Source organism: Pithys albifrons, chromosome 7 (genome assembly GCF_047495875.1).
Source record: "Pithys albifrons albifrons isolate INPA30051 chromosome 7, PitAlb_v1, whole genome shotgun sequence".
Lineage (NCBI taxonomy): Eukaryota > Metazoa > Chordata > Aves > Passeriformes > Thamnophilidae > Pithys > Pithys albifrons.
Genome location: NC_092464.1, coordinates 30,014,694 through 30,031,838, shown reverse-complemented (window position 1 = coordinate 30,031,838; position 17,145 = coordinate 30,014,694). Strand labels below are relative to the sequence as shown.

General features: G+C 35.5%; 1 protein-coding gene across 3 annotated transcripts in view; it reads left to right on the top strand.

The window, feature by feature from the left end:
* CRPPA (CDP-L-ribitol pyrophosphorylase A) overlaps positions 1-17,145 on the top strand; it is a 107,583-nt gene that overhangs the window by 17,072 nt on the left and 73,366 nt on the right. For all 3 annotated transcript variants that reach the window (XM_071560840.1, XM_071560841.1, XM_071560842.1), the window contains exon 3: positions 7,609-7,758. In XM_071560840.1, the coding sequence (XP_071416941.1) occupies positions 7,609-7,758 (150 nt within the window). The remainder of the gene's footprint in view (positions 1-7,608; positions 7,759-17,145) is intronic.

Here is a 17,145-nt window from a genome sequence, read left to right as displayed (position 1 = left end):
CTCTGGGACGTGACATTAACAGAAGGAGTTACGGAGGCAGTTGGTGACTGATTGGAGTTGAATCCATGCAGCCAGAGCACTGCCTTGCCTTGCTATACACAAAGCAGGTGGGTTCTGGGTGCAGAATGAGGTTATGAACTCTATGGACTATGTGCAGGCTTGTATTACTTCAGTTTGGAAGTTTGGCTAGTTTGGGCTTGAATGAATGTTCACACCTAAGTTTAGAAAGCTTTGCTCATATAGTCAAAATTGTTCCCAACTACACTTCTGTATAGGATGGTGGCTTATAGTTTGTGTCATTACTTTGTTTATGCCCCCATCTTTTTCATCAAAATAGAATTGTTTTGCTAGAATTTCTGTAGGTTGGAGGAGGAAATACTCTAAATCTTTCATCTCTCCAGTGGAATCACGAAACTTCTTGTAGATAAAAACTTTTGGTTATAGAGAAAAAAATGTAGCCCAAGACAAGAAGTGGATACAAAATGCAGAAAGGCAAAGAAAAAAAGAAACATAAGAAAGTAAGATATGGTATTTCAGTGCTATACCCTGAATATGCATTAGAAGTATTTCTCTAATTGCTTTATTTTCTGAAAAGAATTGCGTGCCTTTGTTTTACTAGATATTCTCGCCTTCAGATTTATAATGGAAGAAATTTGAAAAGAACATCCTTTTAAATATGTGAAATATTTTAATCTTATAATTAAGTTTTTGAATTTTGCTTTCAAGATGCTGTTTGATAAGTATGAAATAAATCAGTAGAGACAAGTCTAACTGAAATGGTGATTACTGAGTGTGGCTGAAGTATGTTGATTACTATAGATACAATTAGTTTGAGTGCAGATGTCTGAATAGAAATACAAGTTTCTACCTGTTTCATGCATCACAAGTACTGTGTTTATTTCTGTATTTTTTTCATACTGTAGATGGCTGTGAATGCCCTTCCTGGCAAGCAGTTTGATCTGTATAAAAGAATACTTTCTCTGTAGTAACATGTGGAAACAGTTTGATGGACTAAAATGAGAAGAAATTAATCATAGTTGTTCTGAGCTTCTTTTGCTGCTTTGTAGCCAGACCTAATTTAGACCAAAATTCTTATGAGATGGTAGTGTTTGGATACATTTAGATAATCTTTCACCCAACAAAAAATATTCCAGGATGTATTTGTAAACTGCTAGATACCTAGTTTGTCTAAATTATCATTGATTGTTATTGTTATGTAATTCAACACTGTCCTAATGCAATCGTTGTCTTCATGGAAAAGCAAGATAAAATTGTTTGTATGTTTATCAAATTTACCTTTATAAAACTGACTTTAATGGAGGTCCAAGATAGATGTATTTGTCCTACGAACTGTGACAAGTCCCACAATTGCTAGCATAGAATTTCAAAGAGGTCAGCTACTTTGAAATGATGAAAATATATTTCTAATGTACTTCTATTTTCAGTGTATATATGCAATGCAAGTTTATTTTTTCTAAGACAGGGTGGTTAAATTATTTGTGAGTCTTGCCTCAGTACTATTTTGCTTGTCAGTGTTGAAAACAACTCTGATTAAAAAATTAAAATTTATAAATAGGAATACTGAGAAAATATGTAAGAGCATATAAAATAAATAGAAAATGTACACAATGCTACTAGACAGCTGAGAAGACAGAAAACATAGGGAAAACGAATTTCAGAAGAGATAGAGGCTCTGGATCAGGAAAAAGAGTATTGCTGGTGTAATTAAAAAGTAGAAGGGAGTCAGAGGGGTGGAAGACAACTTGTTTCTGACTACACTCTGTAAAGTTTTAGATGTGATTCCCACTCACTTCAAGTTCAGGGTTGCAGACTGGCCATGTAAGTGGATTTTGTGGATCTACACTAGTACTTGGGACCTACTGGGGACAAGGGCATGCCAAAGATGTAGGGTACTTTTTTTTAGTATGCCGGCCTGCAGGATCTGTGGTTGTCTGAGCTTGTTACCACAAGTGTTCTAAAACAAAAGGAATTGTAGTTGTGGTATTTTTAAAATTATTTTAGGCCACTGCAACTTTTTTTTTCTTCCTAATCCATATAATTCAACTTACTGAGCTTTGCAGCTATTTAGCATTGCTCTGTTTCAAATCTGGCTACCCAAAATGACCAGAGCAGCGATGTGTTTGTGTTGGTTTTCATGCTCTTTTGGAGATTCTGGCTCTTTGATAGCTTGTTCTTGGTATGCTGTGTTGTAGATGGGGAGTGTTGATCTTGGATGAAGATTATAATTATTATAATCCTTATAAAAATTTTAATGGGTTCTGTTAGGGTTTTGTTTTATTACCTTACATTATCTTATTTGAAACAAAATGAAGATTTTAATTTTTTATAAATATTCAGTAGAACTACTTTGTGTTAGCCAAGTTGCTGTGTTGTGTGCAGGCTTTTGTGGTCCTAAACATTAATCCTTCATTTTGTAGTAAAAGATGTCATTAATACTGTTTGGATTTAACTTTCCTTGAACTGACTGTGTTGTCTGATCTTAAAGCACACCCTGTTTATGGGTTCACTGAATACATGCACCTAAACAATTTCTTGTTAGGGTAGAAGTGTAATAAACTGAGAACAATACAGTGTTCCTGTTTAGTGAAAAGGTGAATTAGTACGCCTTGGATCTATTGAACATACTTGTGAGGTACTCTTACACTGAAGTGCATGATGCACTTCGTTCTCTACCTTCTTTCCAGTCACCATTGAATCTTTAAATCTTGAATGTATACTGTGATCTAGAAAAAAAACAATACAAAACTGAGAACCTGTTTGTAAACATTTTTGATTTGTGCTGTTTTAAATTGGTCATAAAAGACATTGATGCTGAAAGCATCTGTAGGTGGGTTCAGTTTGAGCAGATGAATCTGTGAGCTTGCTTCTGAATGATACAAGTCTGTCACTTCCCCTACAGCTTATGGAATTCTGTGTTCTTAGACATTTTTGGGTTGCTTTAAGGAAGTGATAGATTAAAAGGATGTTTCTTCTTCCGATATTTTGTTTGCAAAATAAAACTAACCTGTCAGCAGTATTTTCATCAATGTCTGCTGTGCTATGAAGGAATATTTTAAGAGCTTGCCCACTGATATTTTGATTCTTTACCTGATTTATTTAAACAAAAGGTGCAAAAATGGAGGAAAGAAGTGTATGCATTTTCTGGACGGGCAAGGTTCACCAAAACTAGTGCTTAACTGCATTTGGAGTAGAGTGGCTTGAAGGCTGTAAAGTGGACATTTACAGAAATTCAGATTAGCTTTCCACTTCAGATTCAGGAAGGGTGTATGATGCATTTTGTATATGATCTTGAAAGCAAACCTGCTTGAGACCTGGGTCAAAATTATTAGAAACTGGAAGATGAGAACTCTTGAGCAGGGAAATGTCAGTATAAGACCCAAGCACTTCCTTTAGACTCACAGGATTTGTATTTTGTGGCATGCTAATTCAAAGTGAAAAAAAGATTTGTAAAACTACAGTGACATTAAAAAGTACTTATAATTTTAAATGAAAACAGATTTTCTTTGTTTGATTCATTTTTTTTAAGTTCATGTTTTAACCTCTTGCCTGAGAACTGGGCCAAATAGCTGTGCATTCCTGATGTTAAGGGTTCTCAGATTAGAACAAATAAAATTCAAATATCTGAGACTTAGTATATACTTTCCTTTTCTAATATGGAAATAATTATTTGATGCTGATTTACACAAGAGCCAACATGAAAAATTCTTGCAAAGAATAAAATATTTGTTATTGTAACTGAATAGATTTAGACTAGCTGGGTGATTGTGCTCTTCACTTACACCCCATAATCACCAGGGACAAAAGTCCCTTTAGCTACAGTAGTGCCTTAATGTATTATTTTCCTCACTGTGCCCTAATATTTAAGTTTCTGAACTAAAAAATTTAGTCTTTAGACCTGTCATAAGCTCCTAAATTGCCTATGCAGTTCAGCGCAAGGCTGCTAGGAGTGGAATTCAGAAAAGGTTTTGTGCCTTTCAGAGTAGAAAGGGGACTTGCACTAACCAGAAGGAAATACCGCAGAATGAGCCATACATCTTAAACTGTACCCTGCCTTCGCCTTTGTACAAGAACAAAACTCACAGCTCAATTCTGTTTTTGCACACCAAGTATTTTGCTCACACCATGAATGAAGATACTCATGAGCCAGTTTTGGAAGCAGAAGCACATGTGGTGAGGTCTGCGTAAGCCAGTGTGGGTTTGGCAGCTGTGTTGGCATATACCAGCAGTACTGCAGATGAAAGGTTTCGTGTGTGAGGGACTCCGCTCTCTTGTGCCATATGACAACATTGCAGGGCATACGCAGGCCAGTATTTTCCCTTGCTTGATGCCAATTTCACCCAGTCTGAAAGAGGCCTTAGAAACTTACGTGGTTCACAAGTCACTGAAGTGGTATGTGCAACCCTGTGTGTTGGGTCACGTCATTTGGTTGAGGGAGTCTGTGTGTGTGCGCACTGAGACACAGGAAGGTCCTGCAGAAAAGTGAGCCACTACTGAGCAAAACAAACAACCAATTTCTGTATCTTGTCTCAGGATTTTGAGATTTTGACTCAGTGCTGCACCTTTGCAAGTGTGCTCTAGCTTATGGTTTTGGGGCATTTGGATCCCGGCTGCTTATCATATGAAGGTCTCTGTGCAGTAGAAATTTCTTGGTTTTACTAAGCACTACAGCTCTCTATTCATAAGCTTTCAGTTGTGGACTGAGTTGTCCTTTTTTGGAATAAAACCTGGTTTTTTGTTTGCTTGTTTTTTTGAATCAAATGACTGCTAATTATCCTGTTACTGCATACATAGAATTTCTGTCCCTTGCATGATTTTAGAAGTCAGGCAAGAGTCTTATTCGTTGTATTTCATTTCATGTCTTAAGTGAGTGTCAGGTATAGTTTGGGTGGACGTACTGCAGAAGAAATCTTAAGAGTGCCCAACTTGTGATTTTTTATTGAAATGGTGGGAAGGCAGGTGAGAAACTCTGAGCCTGCCATGCTGGACTCAGTTCTGAAGTAATGTAAAGCCAAACTGTAGTTGTTTGATTTTAAGTGCCGTGAAGCTTTCAATTACTTGAGAAGTTAATTGGGGGCATTTAAAAAAATGTTGCATTTGGATTTAGTTGAAATTAGTTCTTTCTGAATCTTTTGGAAGAGCTAGGCTTCGGCAGAGCGGGAGTTGTGGTTCAGTATTAACACAAAGATACTGATACAGACATTCATAAATTTTTATTGTGCAATAAGCCAGATGGCAAGAAAACAATGTCTTTCAGAGTTCTTTTAAGAATATAATTTTGAGTATTCAATTTTATTTAGAATTGCAGTTTGGGTTTTTGTTTCTCAGAGTGGATGTTTCACTTGAGAGATTTGGTTATGCAAGTCACATTGTATTCTTTCAGCCTGTTTTATGCTTAAAATGTAACATGACACGATTGTTAAAAACTGTAATAAAATATTGGGTCAGCCTAAGGAATTCTCTTTTGCTGACTGGTTTTCTGGAATGGTAATTGTTTCAGAGAGAAAATTTCAGATATACAGCTAATTACAGAAAAGCTGTGGCTAGCATGCTGCTCTCTCTCTTTTCCCATGACCTTCTAAGTTTACAATTTTTGTATGTGTGTGTGACCAATTAAAATACGACAGCAGAGCAAAATAACAGTCCAAATGCCCAGCATCTGGGATATAGATGTAATAATCCATGTCCTTGAATCACAGGAAACAGGGGACCAGTTGCAGATAATTTAATCTTTCTACTTCTGCTATGCACAGCTTTTGCTCTAAGTACGTCTATTAAATTTACACCTCATTTAATTCATTGATGTATTACTAAAATTATAGTGGTGTTTAGTTTTCTCAGTTTGTCTTTTTTAGTACAGAAGGAAAATTGATCCTGCCTAGGATAGAAAGATGGACTAGATTACCTCTCGAGGTCCTTTACAGACAGTTCATAGTTTTTGCTGATCTTTCTGTGCCACGTTTTACCTTTGGATGATAGTGTTTTGCTCCATGTAGTGTTTTATGTAGATATCTCTTCCCATGTATTAAAAAGAAAAAGTGGTTTTCAGATTTTGAGAAAGTAGTTAAAAAATTTCTTTTGTCACACCAATCTTTTGAATCTTTTCTCTCCCTTCACCCTGCCCTGGTAACTCATGCATATCAGAACTTTTCGGGTATGAGAAATTGGTTCACATGTCTGTTCTCATTCTGGAAAAGAATGAACTAAGAAACTGTAATTTAGAGCTCATAAAGTGCTCAACACTCTGACTGCATTCCCTTTTGTTTTATTGTTTAGTAGTGTGAAAGAGAGTGAAGATCTGGTTCTTTTTCTTCTGAGAGTACAAAAAATTGGACTCATTTTTTTATCTCCTTCTACCGTTGTATGCTTATCTGAGGTCAAAAATTTTCTAAAAAAGGACAGGACTCCTTTATGAGGGCAGGATTTGCCAACAGAAATAAGTAAAAGTAATAGAAATGCTCTTATGTGACAAGAGACCTATTCTTTTTCTGTGTCAAAATTCACTAAACCTCAGAAAATCTTCTGTGGCTTCTGTGAAATTTGTCCAGAGTTCAGCACTGGGGATGATTGTCTAGGTATCCTGATGTAAGATGTCATATAGATCCCAATGTTTTGAAATAGCATCAATTATTATTTTTAATTCTTAAAAATTGATAGTAAGCAATATAAGGAGAACATGCCGTTTTCAGTGGTTAGCATAATTGGGGAGCATGCTTTTTGCCCTGGACTTGATAAGCAGTGTTCTGCCATTGCATTCTTTTCTTCATTATTGTATGGACAGCTCCTGTCCTAATGGCCTTAAGCTTTATCTAAAATTCATGTGAGTGTTTGACAAGTGACTGATGAAGTGTGGGTGACTTTCTGGTATCAAAATGCCTAGAACCAGCTAGGAGAATTCTGTTTCAGAGATGCCATAGATGTCTAATATTATATATTGAGGAAAACATCACAGATATATGTTTAATTGATTTCAGAACTAGGCAATACTAAAACTGAAATATAAGCATTTGAATATCTCTTCTGGAGCACAGTGCTGCTGGATATTGATTTGTATGTGTTGTGTTCCCTGTGATTTCACTGATAGGTGTGGTTGCTTAGTATTTCACATGGTGAATTTAACACAAAGGAACAAGATCAATTTTCTGAAAGTTTTCTTTCTATTTTTGAGCAGACAAGCTAAATTGAAATCTGTAAAAGCAATAGGTGTTGTAGATTGTTGAGACCTCTCAGGTGTGTCTGCTGCTGTTTGATCCTCGAATAGGCCTAGAACAGCCCTTACAGAAAACGCCTACTATGAATGCAGAAGGAAGTCTGAAAAATGAACATTTCAGGTCTGTACATGTATTTGCAATAGATGTTTATGAGGGACCTAAGATTTTTTTTTCCTTATAAATTGTCTCTCACGTACTTGTTCATTGTTATGTTAATGTTGAAAGTCTCATACAGACTAGGTAGTGCGACTTAGCATTGTGAGATACAGAAAAGATAAAGAAGGAAAAAAATGTATTTTAAAGTTTTTTTTGACTACAGCTATCTGATATACATTAATATTGATAACATTTAGGTCTGTCTTTGTATTTTGTTCCACAGGCAGCAGGAGCAATTCGTCCTCTAGTTTCTACTGTCATTGCCTCTGCTGCAGATGGCTGTTTAGACCACTCATTGGAACGGGCCAGGTACAGAGCGAGTGAAATGCCTCAAGCTTTCTTGTTTAATGTAATCTATGAAGCATATCAACAGGTAAGATATTAAGACTTGTTTTAAAGACTTTTAAAAATTTAATTCAGTTAAAAAACCAAGAGAAATAGTTTTATTTCCCTTCTTTCAAAAATAGATTTGGCATCTAATTAAGATCACGTCAAACTCTGTGCATATTACTTCTCAATGTTTTGAAAATTCCTTATCAGTCTAATCTATTCAAGTTTTTTGAATATCAAACTGCCAAATACAAGAGTGGGTGATGGGTTTAAACAGTTGGAAAGATGGATTTGCTGTCATTTTTATTATGCATTAAATAGATTACTTAAATGAGTGGGTTAATATGTTTAAAGTTAGGTATATGCTAAGTATGTATTGTTGACTGAGAGTATCAAAGAGTTTTGGATGCACTGTAGTAATGATATTCTATAAAAATTTAATAGGATACAGGCTGTTATAAAATATTGGGATAATCAATTTACTATAGGTAAATGTGTAATTTGTTTCTTGTTGAATGTATATTTTACATAGTTTGATTAGTGGATGAAAATAATGTTTACTTAGTCTCTGTTGCAATTCTCTATTTTTTCCTAATATATTACTTTAATTTCAACTTTATGTAGGAAAATAAAAATTGTAGGTGGTGTATTAAACCTGACTTTTGCCTTTATCTGCCCTGAAGACTGCTTTCATTTGCCCCACCCTGCATTCATGGTTTACTGGAAACACTCCAGCCTTTGGTCTCAACATTCTACTTCCTTTTCATTCATCACCTTGTGGAAATTGCTTGTCCTCCAGGTATCTTCCAGACTGACTGGAAGCAGAGCATTTCTTCATTTGTCACTTGGAAGGAATTATTTTTCACAGTAATGCTGACAGTCATGCTTCCCATCAGTCTTTCATTTCTGAACAAGCCCAGATTTCTGATAATCACTTTCAGAGAGTACAAAGCTTAGAAGTCACCAGCAACAGAACAAATGCGAGGACAGGCAATGAAGAAGAAACTGTTACTTAATTGTTAAGTAATTTATACTTAGAAATGTTGGCAGAAATCCCATGTCATACCCTTTTGCTTGCTACTTAAAGCTGTTAGATGCTGAAAATGAGGACGGTCCAAAGTGAAGAGCTATCGGAGTGATTGGACTGGCTCCAACCTTTTTACTTCTAATAGGAAACAATGGGGTGTTCTTGGTGTATATCATGACACACAACTAATACTTCTGAGACTGCACCTTGAATATAGTGGGTATGCTCATGATAAAGACAGCTTATATGTGCACAGAACACATTTCAAGAGACAACAGCTACCACTGATTATACAACTCTTTCGTATAGTATCTCTTTTGGCAAATTGCATGTTTATGTGCTGGTTCTCAAAACCCCCCAAACAACGGCCTATTTTTTCTACTGTGTTTTCTCATAATTTTCAGATAGCAAAGAGCTGTCAAGTACATAAAAATCTCTTGCCCTAAATGCCTCACTCAAAAGACAACGATATTTGCAGTCCCTATGCTCCTCTGAGTAGTGTTCTTTTCTCACATATGCATTCCATCAGTCTTCTTTTTTGTATCCCTGTTCTTTCAAGAACAAGCCACCAAAGTTGTTAGAAGCAACCAAAGCTATGGTTCGTTGTCCCCAGTTCCCTTTGCTTTGGCTAAGCTCTGGTTGTTTAAATGTTTTGTGCCTTGGAGTCCTGGGAGGTATAACACTTCACTAAAACCTCTCAACTCATATTGTTTCGAATTATTTATGTTTCAATGGTGTCTAACTGTCCAAGCCAAGGATTAAGACCCTATTGTTCTGAGAACTGTACAAACAAGTAAAGAAACCAAGATAATCGTTGTCCTGAAAAACTTAGTCAAGCTACTGTAGGACAGATTTTTGTAGGAATGGATGCAGCTTATGATGCTTCCTAAATATTAAAATATTCATAATTAATTCCCACAACAAGCCGGTGGAGGCAAGCATCAGCATACAGATGAACCAAACAGAGAAAATAATTTTGTTACTCATGTTTCAAGTCATTCACAAAGCTGGGAATGGTATTAATTTTGACTGACTTAGCATGAGATCATGATCCCAGTCCTCTGTATTTTATACAGTTTTGAAACCATTTTGCAGCAACAATGTAGGGAAAGACAACAGTCAAACACGCATTCCTTAGAAAGAAACTGTTCATTTAAATTATTGCTTCAGGTAACATAGGCTTTTCAGCTACACTGTGGGTAATGTGGAATACTATTCTTAAATTCCATCTCTGTTTAATGCACCATCTGATGTGAGTAGGTAGGTTTAAAGTATTTATTTCCAGATGTGTTCTCTTTCATGAATGAAAGATTGCTGAGTATATTGACCACAAAGTTGCAGAATTCATTTAAGGGTCAGTTCTGTGACCGTTATAGATTTGCTCTATTTTTGTCTCCTCTTGTCTGCTACCAATCTGGGTGGAGCAGACTAGAGCTCCTTCTCCTTTTATTGCCATTTTAAATTTATTTAGAACTAGAAAGGAATGAGGTATCAATGCTATCAAAATATGAAAAAGTGCTTTTGTGTGATCTTAACCAAATTAAGTAATTTCCTTAGAAAACATTTTCCGTTTCTTGCTCAAATGAAAATATCATAGTAATGATTTGGGAAAAAATACATGCCCTGTTGAATCTACTTCAATTAATTTTATATACAACTACCAAAGATTGGTTTACAATATTATCTTAAAGTATTTGGGTGCTACAGTGAATCACCTTTACATTTGGCTCCAAAAATCCAGCACAGATTTTGAAGACATTCAGACAGGTGTTCACATGCATCATTGTGATGCATTTCATTTTTGTTTGCTGGATCTCTGTTTAGTTTTCACTCTCATGTCTTCTTTATTGCCTACAACATACATATTCTAAACAGATCTTTGTTCTGATATATATTATTTTCTGATTTCACTGTGATGATGTCAAGATTTCTGACATAAGTATTAACTTCTCACTTTATAGTAGTGCTTTTCAAACCTTTTAAATTTTGTTGCTCAAAAATTGCATACACTCCGTTGTCTTTGCAATGGCTTTGAGAGATGATTAAAAAAAACATTCATCACTTGCTGGTGAGGTCCTGGATACCGTTAGGTTTTCTAATGGTTAATTTTGAATTTTTTTTAACCATACTGAAAAAATAGTATAGTTTCATGGAAATATTTCCTTAAAATAGTCTCAGACTCTTTCAGTTAGCATCAGTTTTAACATCAGTGGTAAAAACAACCGTTTTTTAAAATGTCTGTGTATATGTTAGAGAGGGAAAAAAAAAGGCATTCAGATGTCCTATATTTTTACTTTTTTATTTGGGGAATGCAATCAGTTTGAGAACCATTGTTGTTTCTTGGTGAAAAGCCTTTTTTGATGAGGCAGGTAAGTGAAGGTACAAGAGGAAAGGGAAAGCTTTTCAATGTTCTACCTCAAATGAAAATCGCTCCAATGCAACAGGATCAGAAGACCAGTTTAGGAAGTATCTACTCCTTCTGCTCCAGAGCAGTGACACTGATTTTAACATTTTATTAGGTTTCTGCCACTTTTAACTCAGGATACCTCTTGTCTGCTGTACTGGACATCACATAAGACAGACTGAAAACATTTAACATCCGTATTGAAATTAAGCAGCTGTTCAGAGCCCACAACAGCCAGTGGAGCTAAAATGATGTCTTGATCTTAAAAGACCTCACTACTCTGACTTACGTGTCATTAGATGGAGCACTTAGCTATAATAAATGAACAGGCATAGTGTGATTTTGGCAGATACAGACACCTAATCATATGTAGCACTGCTTAACCCTTCTTGTTGCAAATCTCTGTGTTCAGCTTAGGAAATACAGCATTGCTTTCATGCCCTTCAATTTGTAAAATTTATAAAATCTATAACATTTATAAAAGTTACAGCTTTTATTTGTGCTATGTGATAGCATATGTGACGCGATGCCTATGTGACCCAAGGTGAACAAGTGATAGATGCCAAAAACTGCAAGGGGAGAAAGAACTGTATTTATAATATGTGTGGTGTCTCGCAAGCAGGAGGCTTTACCTTAGCCAGGGGTTTTCCTTGTGATTTTGGGTAGGAGGAGCTATAAATATAAATGTAATGTTGTATCAGTACATGGTTATGATATGTCATATTTGTGAGTTCTCATTTTCTGCACAATGTAATGAAACACAGTACATAATAGTAGTAGAAAAGTTAATTTTTAAAATCAAAAATGCAAATCTCTAATAACTAGTAAAACCTGTGGAAAAGTTGTAAAAAACGGCAGAACCCATGATTTACTTCAATTTTAATGTACTTGGTACAAAATCAGCCAGTTGGATTTTTTTTGTTACTTATATTTTAGTATGTTAATAATAATTAAATTCCTGATCTTTTAAAATACATTTCTTTTCTGTGCCTATCAGCCCTAAGGGAAATTAGGAAAGTTGAAGTGTTAATTGAAAATCTACCCTTTCCAAAGATAGTAAATAAGGAATAGATTCCTTAGACCAGACTTGTTCATCTTTGCTTAAGGTAGTTTCATGTTTCTGTTCAACTTTTTATTTTAAATAGGAACAAATGTGATGTATGATCCTGCAAGGGAGGGGGAAGACTTGACTTACCAGAAGTCAAGTGTTCCCTGGAGCAGACCTTTTTAAGGAATTAGAGTATCAGGAAGTCAGGTAGACCATCTTTTTCCTTTAATCAGGATAGGCTGAGACTGATTTCTATAATACTGTTTCTGACATATTGTAAAATGCACAGAGATCTCAGAGGTCTTTTTTCTATAACACAAAACATATTTGGTCATGTCACATTACTGTACCAAGTAACACACCCACAATATATAAAGGCTGAAGTACCTGGATTTAACAAAGCATTGAGAATTTGAAAGGTATCTGCTGAAGCAAGGAAGGTAGTAGGAGCATCTAAAAAGCTTTACCTTTCATGTTTTGGCAGAGAAAGAACTGAAAATAGAAGAAGTGGAGTGATATGTAGAAGATGCCGACCAGCTTCTATGTCAGAGATGTAAATAAACAGCCTAGGGACAATGATATGATGGTTAGAGAGTTGTCAGCATGAATGCTGGGGCTACTGTAGAATTGTTCACCAATGTGACCAGTCCAGTGAAGCCGAGGATTTTGTGAGAAAATAGCTCCAAACAGCTGAAAAAAAAGAGGAACATGTTAGAAAGCTGTTCTGCAGAAATCCTTCATGGCAAAGTGTGATGACTATTCAAAAATAGAGAGATAAGTATATAACAGTGCTAATATCGAGAAAAATTATTTGATACACCTTTTTTCCCTGCTAATAATTTATACATTGTTTTACAATAATCCTCCAGATTTGCTCATCCTGTGAAAATTTACCACAAAATTTACTTTTTTTGAGGAGGGGTGTTTGTATTGCATATGTAGTTAGTTAAATCAGCTGTTGATAGCAAACTTTTGCAAATTATGGAAGTTTATATTTAACTAATTAGAATGAAGTTGAAGTAAAAAGAAAAAAAAGAAACAGAAAATAGTTACTGAAGGAGAATGAGCTTCAACACATTTTAGAGATGTTTCTCTGATACATGTCTATAGCCTCCTTACACATACCCACACAGATCAGACTGATCTTAGGTATTCGATCCTATCTGTATATAAAGTGTGTAGAGATTAGTACTTTTTGGGATTACACTGAATTAGTACATCTGTTCATAGCTAACATTACCCACTTTTTGAATAATAAGCAATCACATTTACTTCCAGGGCGTTACAGCCTCTGCCTGCATAGGAGAGAGCTGCTATATATAAACACAGTAATGACAAGATACAAAACAATAGTTATGTCAGGAGGAATCATGCAAATACTTTGATGCTGAATTCTGGGAGGCAGATGTTATTCCACTCCTCAAAAAAATCATTACAAGATGTCTGCAGATGGGGTTGAGATATTCTGCAAACTGTCCAACCTGATCATTAGTGGAAGAAAAGGAAACCCCCAAATTGTCCTCCTTTAACAACCCCCTGCGAATGTTCAGGGAAGATTTTGCCAGAGTAAGAAAGGAAGTGGCCTATTGTTAGGCCCATTGTAGAAGTATTTGCTCGAAGGATTGTCTTTTCTGTATGTAAATAATAGGGAGTGTATTCCATGTGGATTTTGTAAACTTCTAAAGTGCTTTTTGAAAGGGCACAACGTTACTGGGATTCTTTTTCAAACATGTGTGAAGCATTTTAGTATCCTCTGTAGTAGGAAAGTGGAGTCAGCTGTAGCAGTTTAGCATTATTTTGGCATAGGTCAGGCAAGTCCTTCGAGGCAAAATGTCTAGACTGATTTGGGAATTTTCCTGTGGCTTCATTTTGTATTAAAGGAATCAATGTCTGTTACATTATTATTGCCAGGAGCAACAGATGATTAGATGCACAGTAGCGGACAAATTGTTGGCTAAAACCTTGGCAACTTTGGGAGCAAGGGCCAGATTCAAAAAGAGGACTGCAGGGTCGAAATGTGAGACAGAATTTGAGCATTTAATTCTAGTGCTGGAATCCTGAAAAAAAACACTGGTCATCCTCCCCTACTGAGACTACAGATATTTGAATCTTCAAGGCACCTCAACCTTTATTTTTAACATTCACTAAACATGAAACTGTGTGTATGTCAAGGCATATAAGTTGTGGCAAGGCTGAAAAACTTAATATTTATCTCCTGTAAACATTCACTTGGAGAAATTTTTTTTGTCTGTTACTGTTCTGTTGGGATTTGGTGATATGGCTCAGAGCTGTTCGGTTTTGTACTATAAAAACACTGAAAAAGAGATCACAATTGTTTTTAAAATATGGCAAAATGTATAAAAGATATATAGGTTTTATCATAAGCTGTAATGGTTTGTTTCTTGGCTGTTGTTTTTTAAAAAAGCACCAGACATCTTTTATTCAGTATATTGTATCGTAAGGATGATAATGTTGCCTCATTCTTATTGAAATGTGTTTTGCGGTTTCTATGTGCTCTCTATATGTGTATGGAGATCCAGTTCCTTTTCCACCATCCCCACTTTGCTTTTGTATTTTGTAGTTATATGTTCAGGTCTTCTAAATATATGCCATGTACATCATTGTTGCATAATTCTGTATTATAGTATGTGCATATGGGTTTTCTTCCTCATTAAAGTTATTCTGTAGTACTGAGTCGAGAAGTGATTTGTGAATTAGGCTACAGCTTGCTAGAATGATAGTAATGTTGTTGTATGATTTGTATGAAGACAAGACTACAAACCAATGTTCTTTATATATAATACTAAAGGCAGTGTTCTTCCATCTGCCTGTGATATGTAACAGGTAATTACAGTTTTGGTTTAGCTACCTGCTTGGTTGGTCCAAGTCCACCTACTTGGCTGAGCAGTTTGTTGAAATTCCTACCCCTAATTTTAATTAGCTGTGTGCTACTAATATCAAGTTAGCAAATATCTGTGAGTTTTTTGATGTGCGGTCTTAAGCATGTGAAATAACCTAACAAAAAGAAACCTTTCTGCTGATTTGTTCATGAGTCATTAGGACTTTAGATATGATTCTTCAAAAAGGAAGTCTGTGTAGCTCCTAAATGTTAAAAGAAAATTTATTTCTTCTTACATGAGAAGTTTCTGCTTCATTAACAGCAATCTTTCCTTGTTGTGGTTCATTTCAGCTTGAATTTTATATCTTGTAGTCACATTCTAAAAAATTATTCATTTGGAACTTCAGTAGAACCTGAGTTTCATTCCATTTAATTTGTGTGAATAACTGGTATTTTTGTTTGTTTGTTTAGATGCAAAATTGTAACAGAGCTACTTTTTAAATAGTGCAGTTTTACAGAGGATTTTGTTCTGCCTTTCTCCTTTCATCTTCAGACTGATGCTTGCAGACTGTTGCTTAAATACAATTTTGTCAGCCTCACCTAAATGAATATCCTAATTTTGTACAGTTTTCATGTTGTAGTTCTCAGATCTCAGTTACTTCATCTGGCATCTCTTTATCCTGGCAACTTTGTCCTGAGATTTAGAGGATTAAATCCTTTATTCTCTATCCTTAAAACCTACCCAGTTCTACAAAATGATTTTCAGAAAAAATACGCTAAATGAATTTTGTCAGTAGTGCTTTCATTTATGCAAAAACTGTAGCTAGATTGGTGGTCTATTGAGAAAAATATGCTAGTTTAGATTGCTCTGTACTTGATTAATTCTTTGGCACAATGGGAGAGCCAGGATATTGTCTGAATCCGCACCTTGCCCTAATTAATTTCTGCCATGAGAATGTTTGGAGATCTGATGCCTTCATAAGAAAAAAAGGTTTTTTGCTAATGGGATAAAAAATTCCATTTCATGTCACTCCTCATCCTGTAGGATCTCACAGCACTTTGCAAATTCACATATTAGCTCTTGGAACTGTTTGGTGCAATGTTGCAAAGCTTCCACTCCCTGGTGAAGTCTGGCATCTTTATGGCAGTGAAAAAGGCATTTTGTCTTCAGATATAATTTGGAAGGTGTATGTTAAGGAGACATGCTCCAATTATTCATGTTGAAAGTTAGACTGGATTATGAAAATACTGTAAGTGTTACTAGATTTGCACTGTTAAGTGTCCTCTATCCACAAGAAGTACCTGTTTGGCACAGGCTCAGGAAATGCAGAATGCTGAGTGAGAATCCCATTATTCAGCATATGGGAGACCACCCACCTAACTTGCCATCTGTTGCTTATTCTGAGATAGCAAAGAAGAAGACAAGGTAGTGATGCTGCTAGGGGGTTTCATATCTTTGTTATTGACAGTTTAATAGGTTGAAAGGTGAGGAAAAGGGCCATCTTGCATAATTTCAAGAAGTGATTTTTCTCAAGTAAATTATTCCAAGAGTGAATAATCTTACCTGTTAAAAAAAATGCATTTTTAACTTGGCCTGAATTTGGCTCACCTCTGCTTCCTAGCTTGATTAAAAGTCTCTGGTGGCTGCTTAATTTTAGAACTTGATATATTTAGAAATCTTTTTTACTGGGTGAATGTGAACAGTTACTTCTTTACATGTTTTTAGAATAACCTAAGTAATATTTATTTTTCCATACTGGGACAAGATTTTTCTTGTCTTTGGTTTGTCTGTATAATTTTTCTCCAAGTAGTTTTCCAATTTAGAAGATAATTTTAAAACTTTGAACAATGAGTCCTAACACAGTACTTTGGCTACTACTGTTGCCACATGGAATATTATATTTTTCTTATTTCTTCACATTGTAAATAAAATACGACTTTTTAAAAAACTGAAATTTTATATGAGGTCTGAAATTCCGTGTTCAGCTGCATAGTCAAAATGATTCCTTTATCACACAGATTCACCCTGAACCAATTAGTTTGGAAAAGATTTCAGAGATATTGAATCCAGCCTTTGAGAGAAAACCAACATGTCAACTAGCCAGTCTTTTC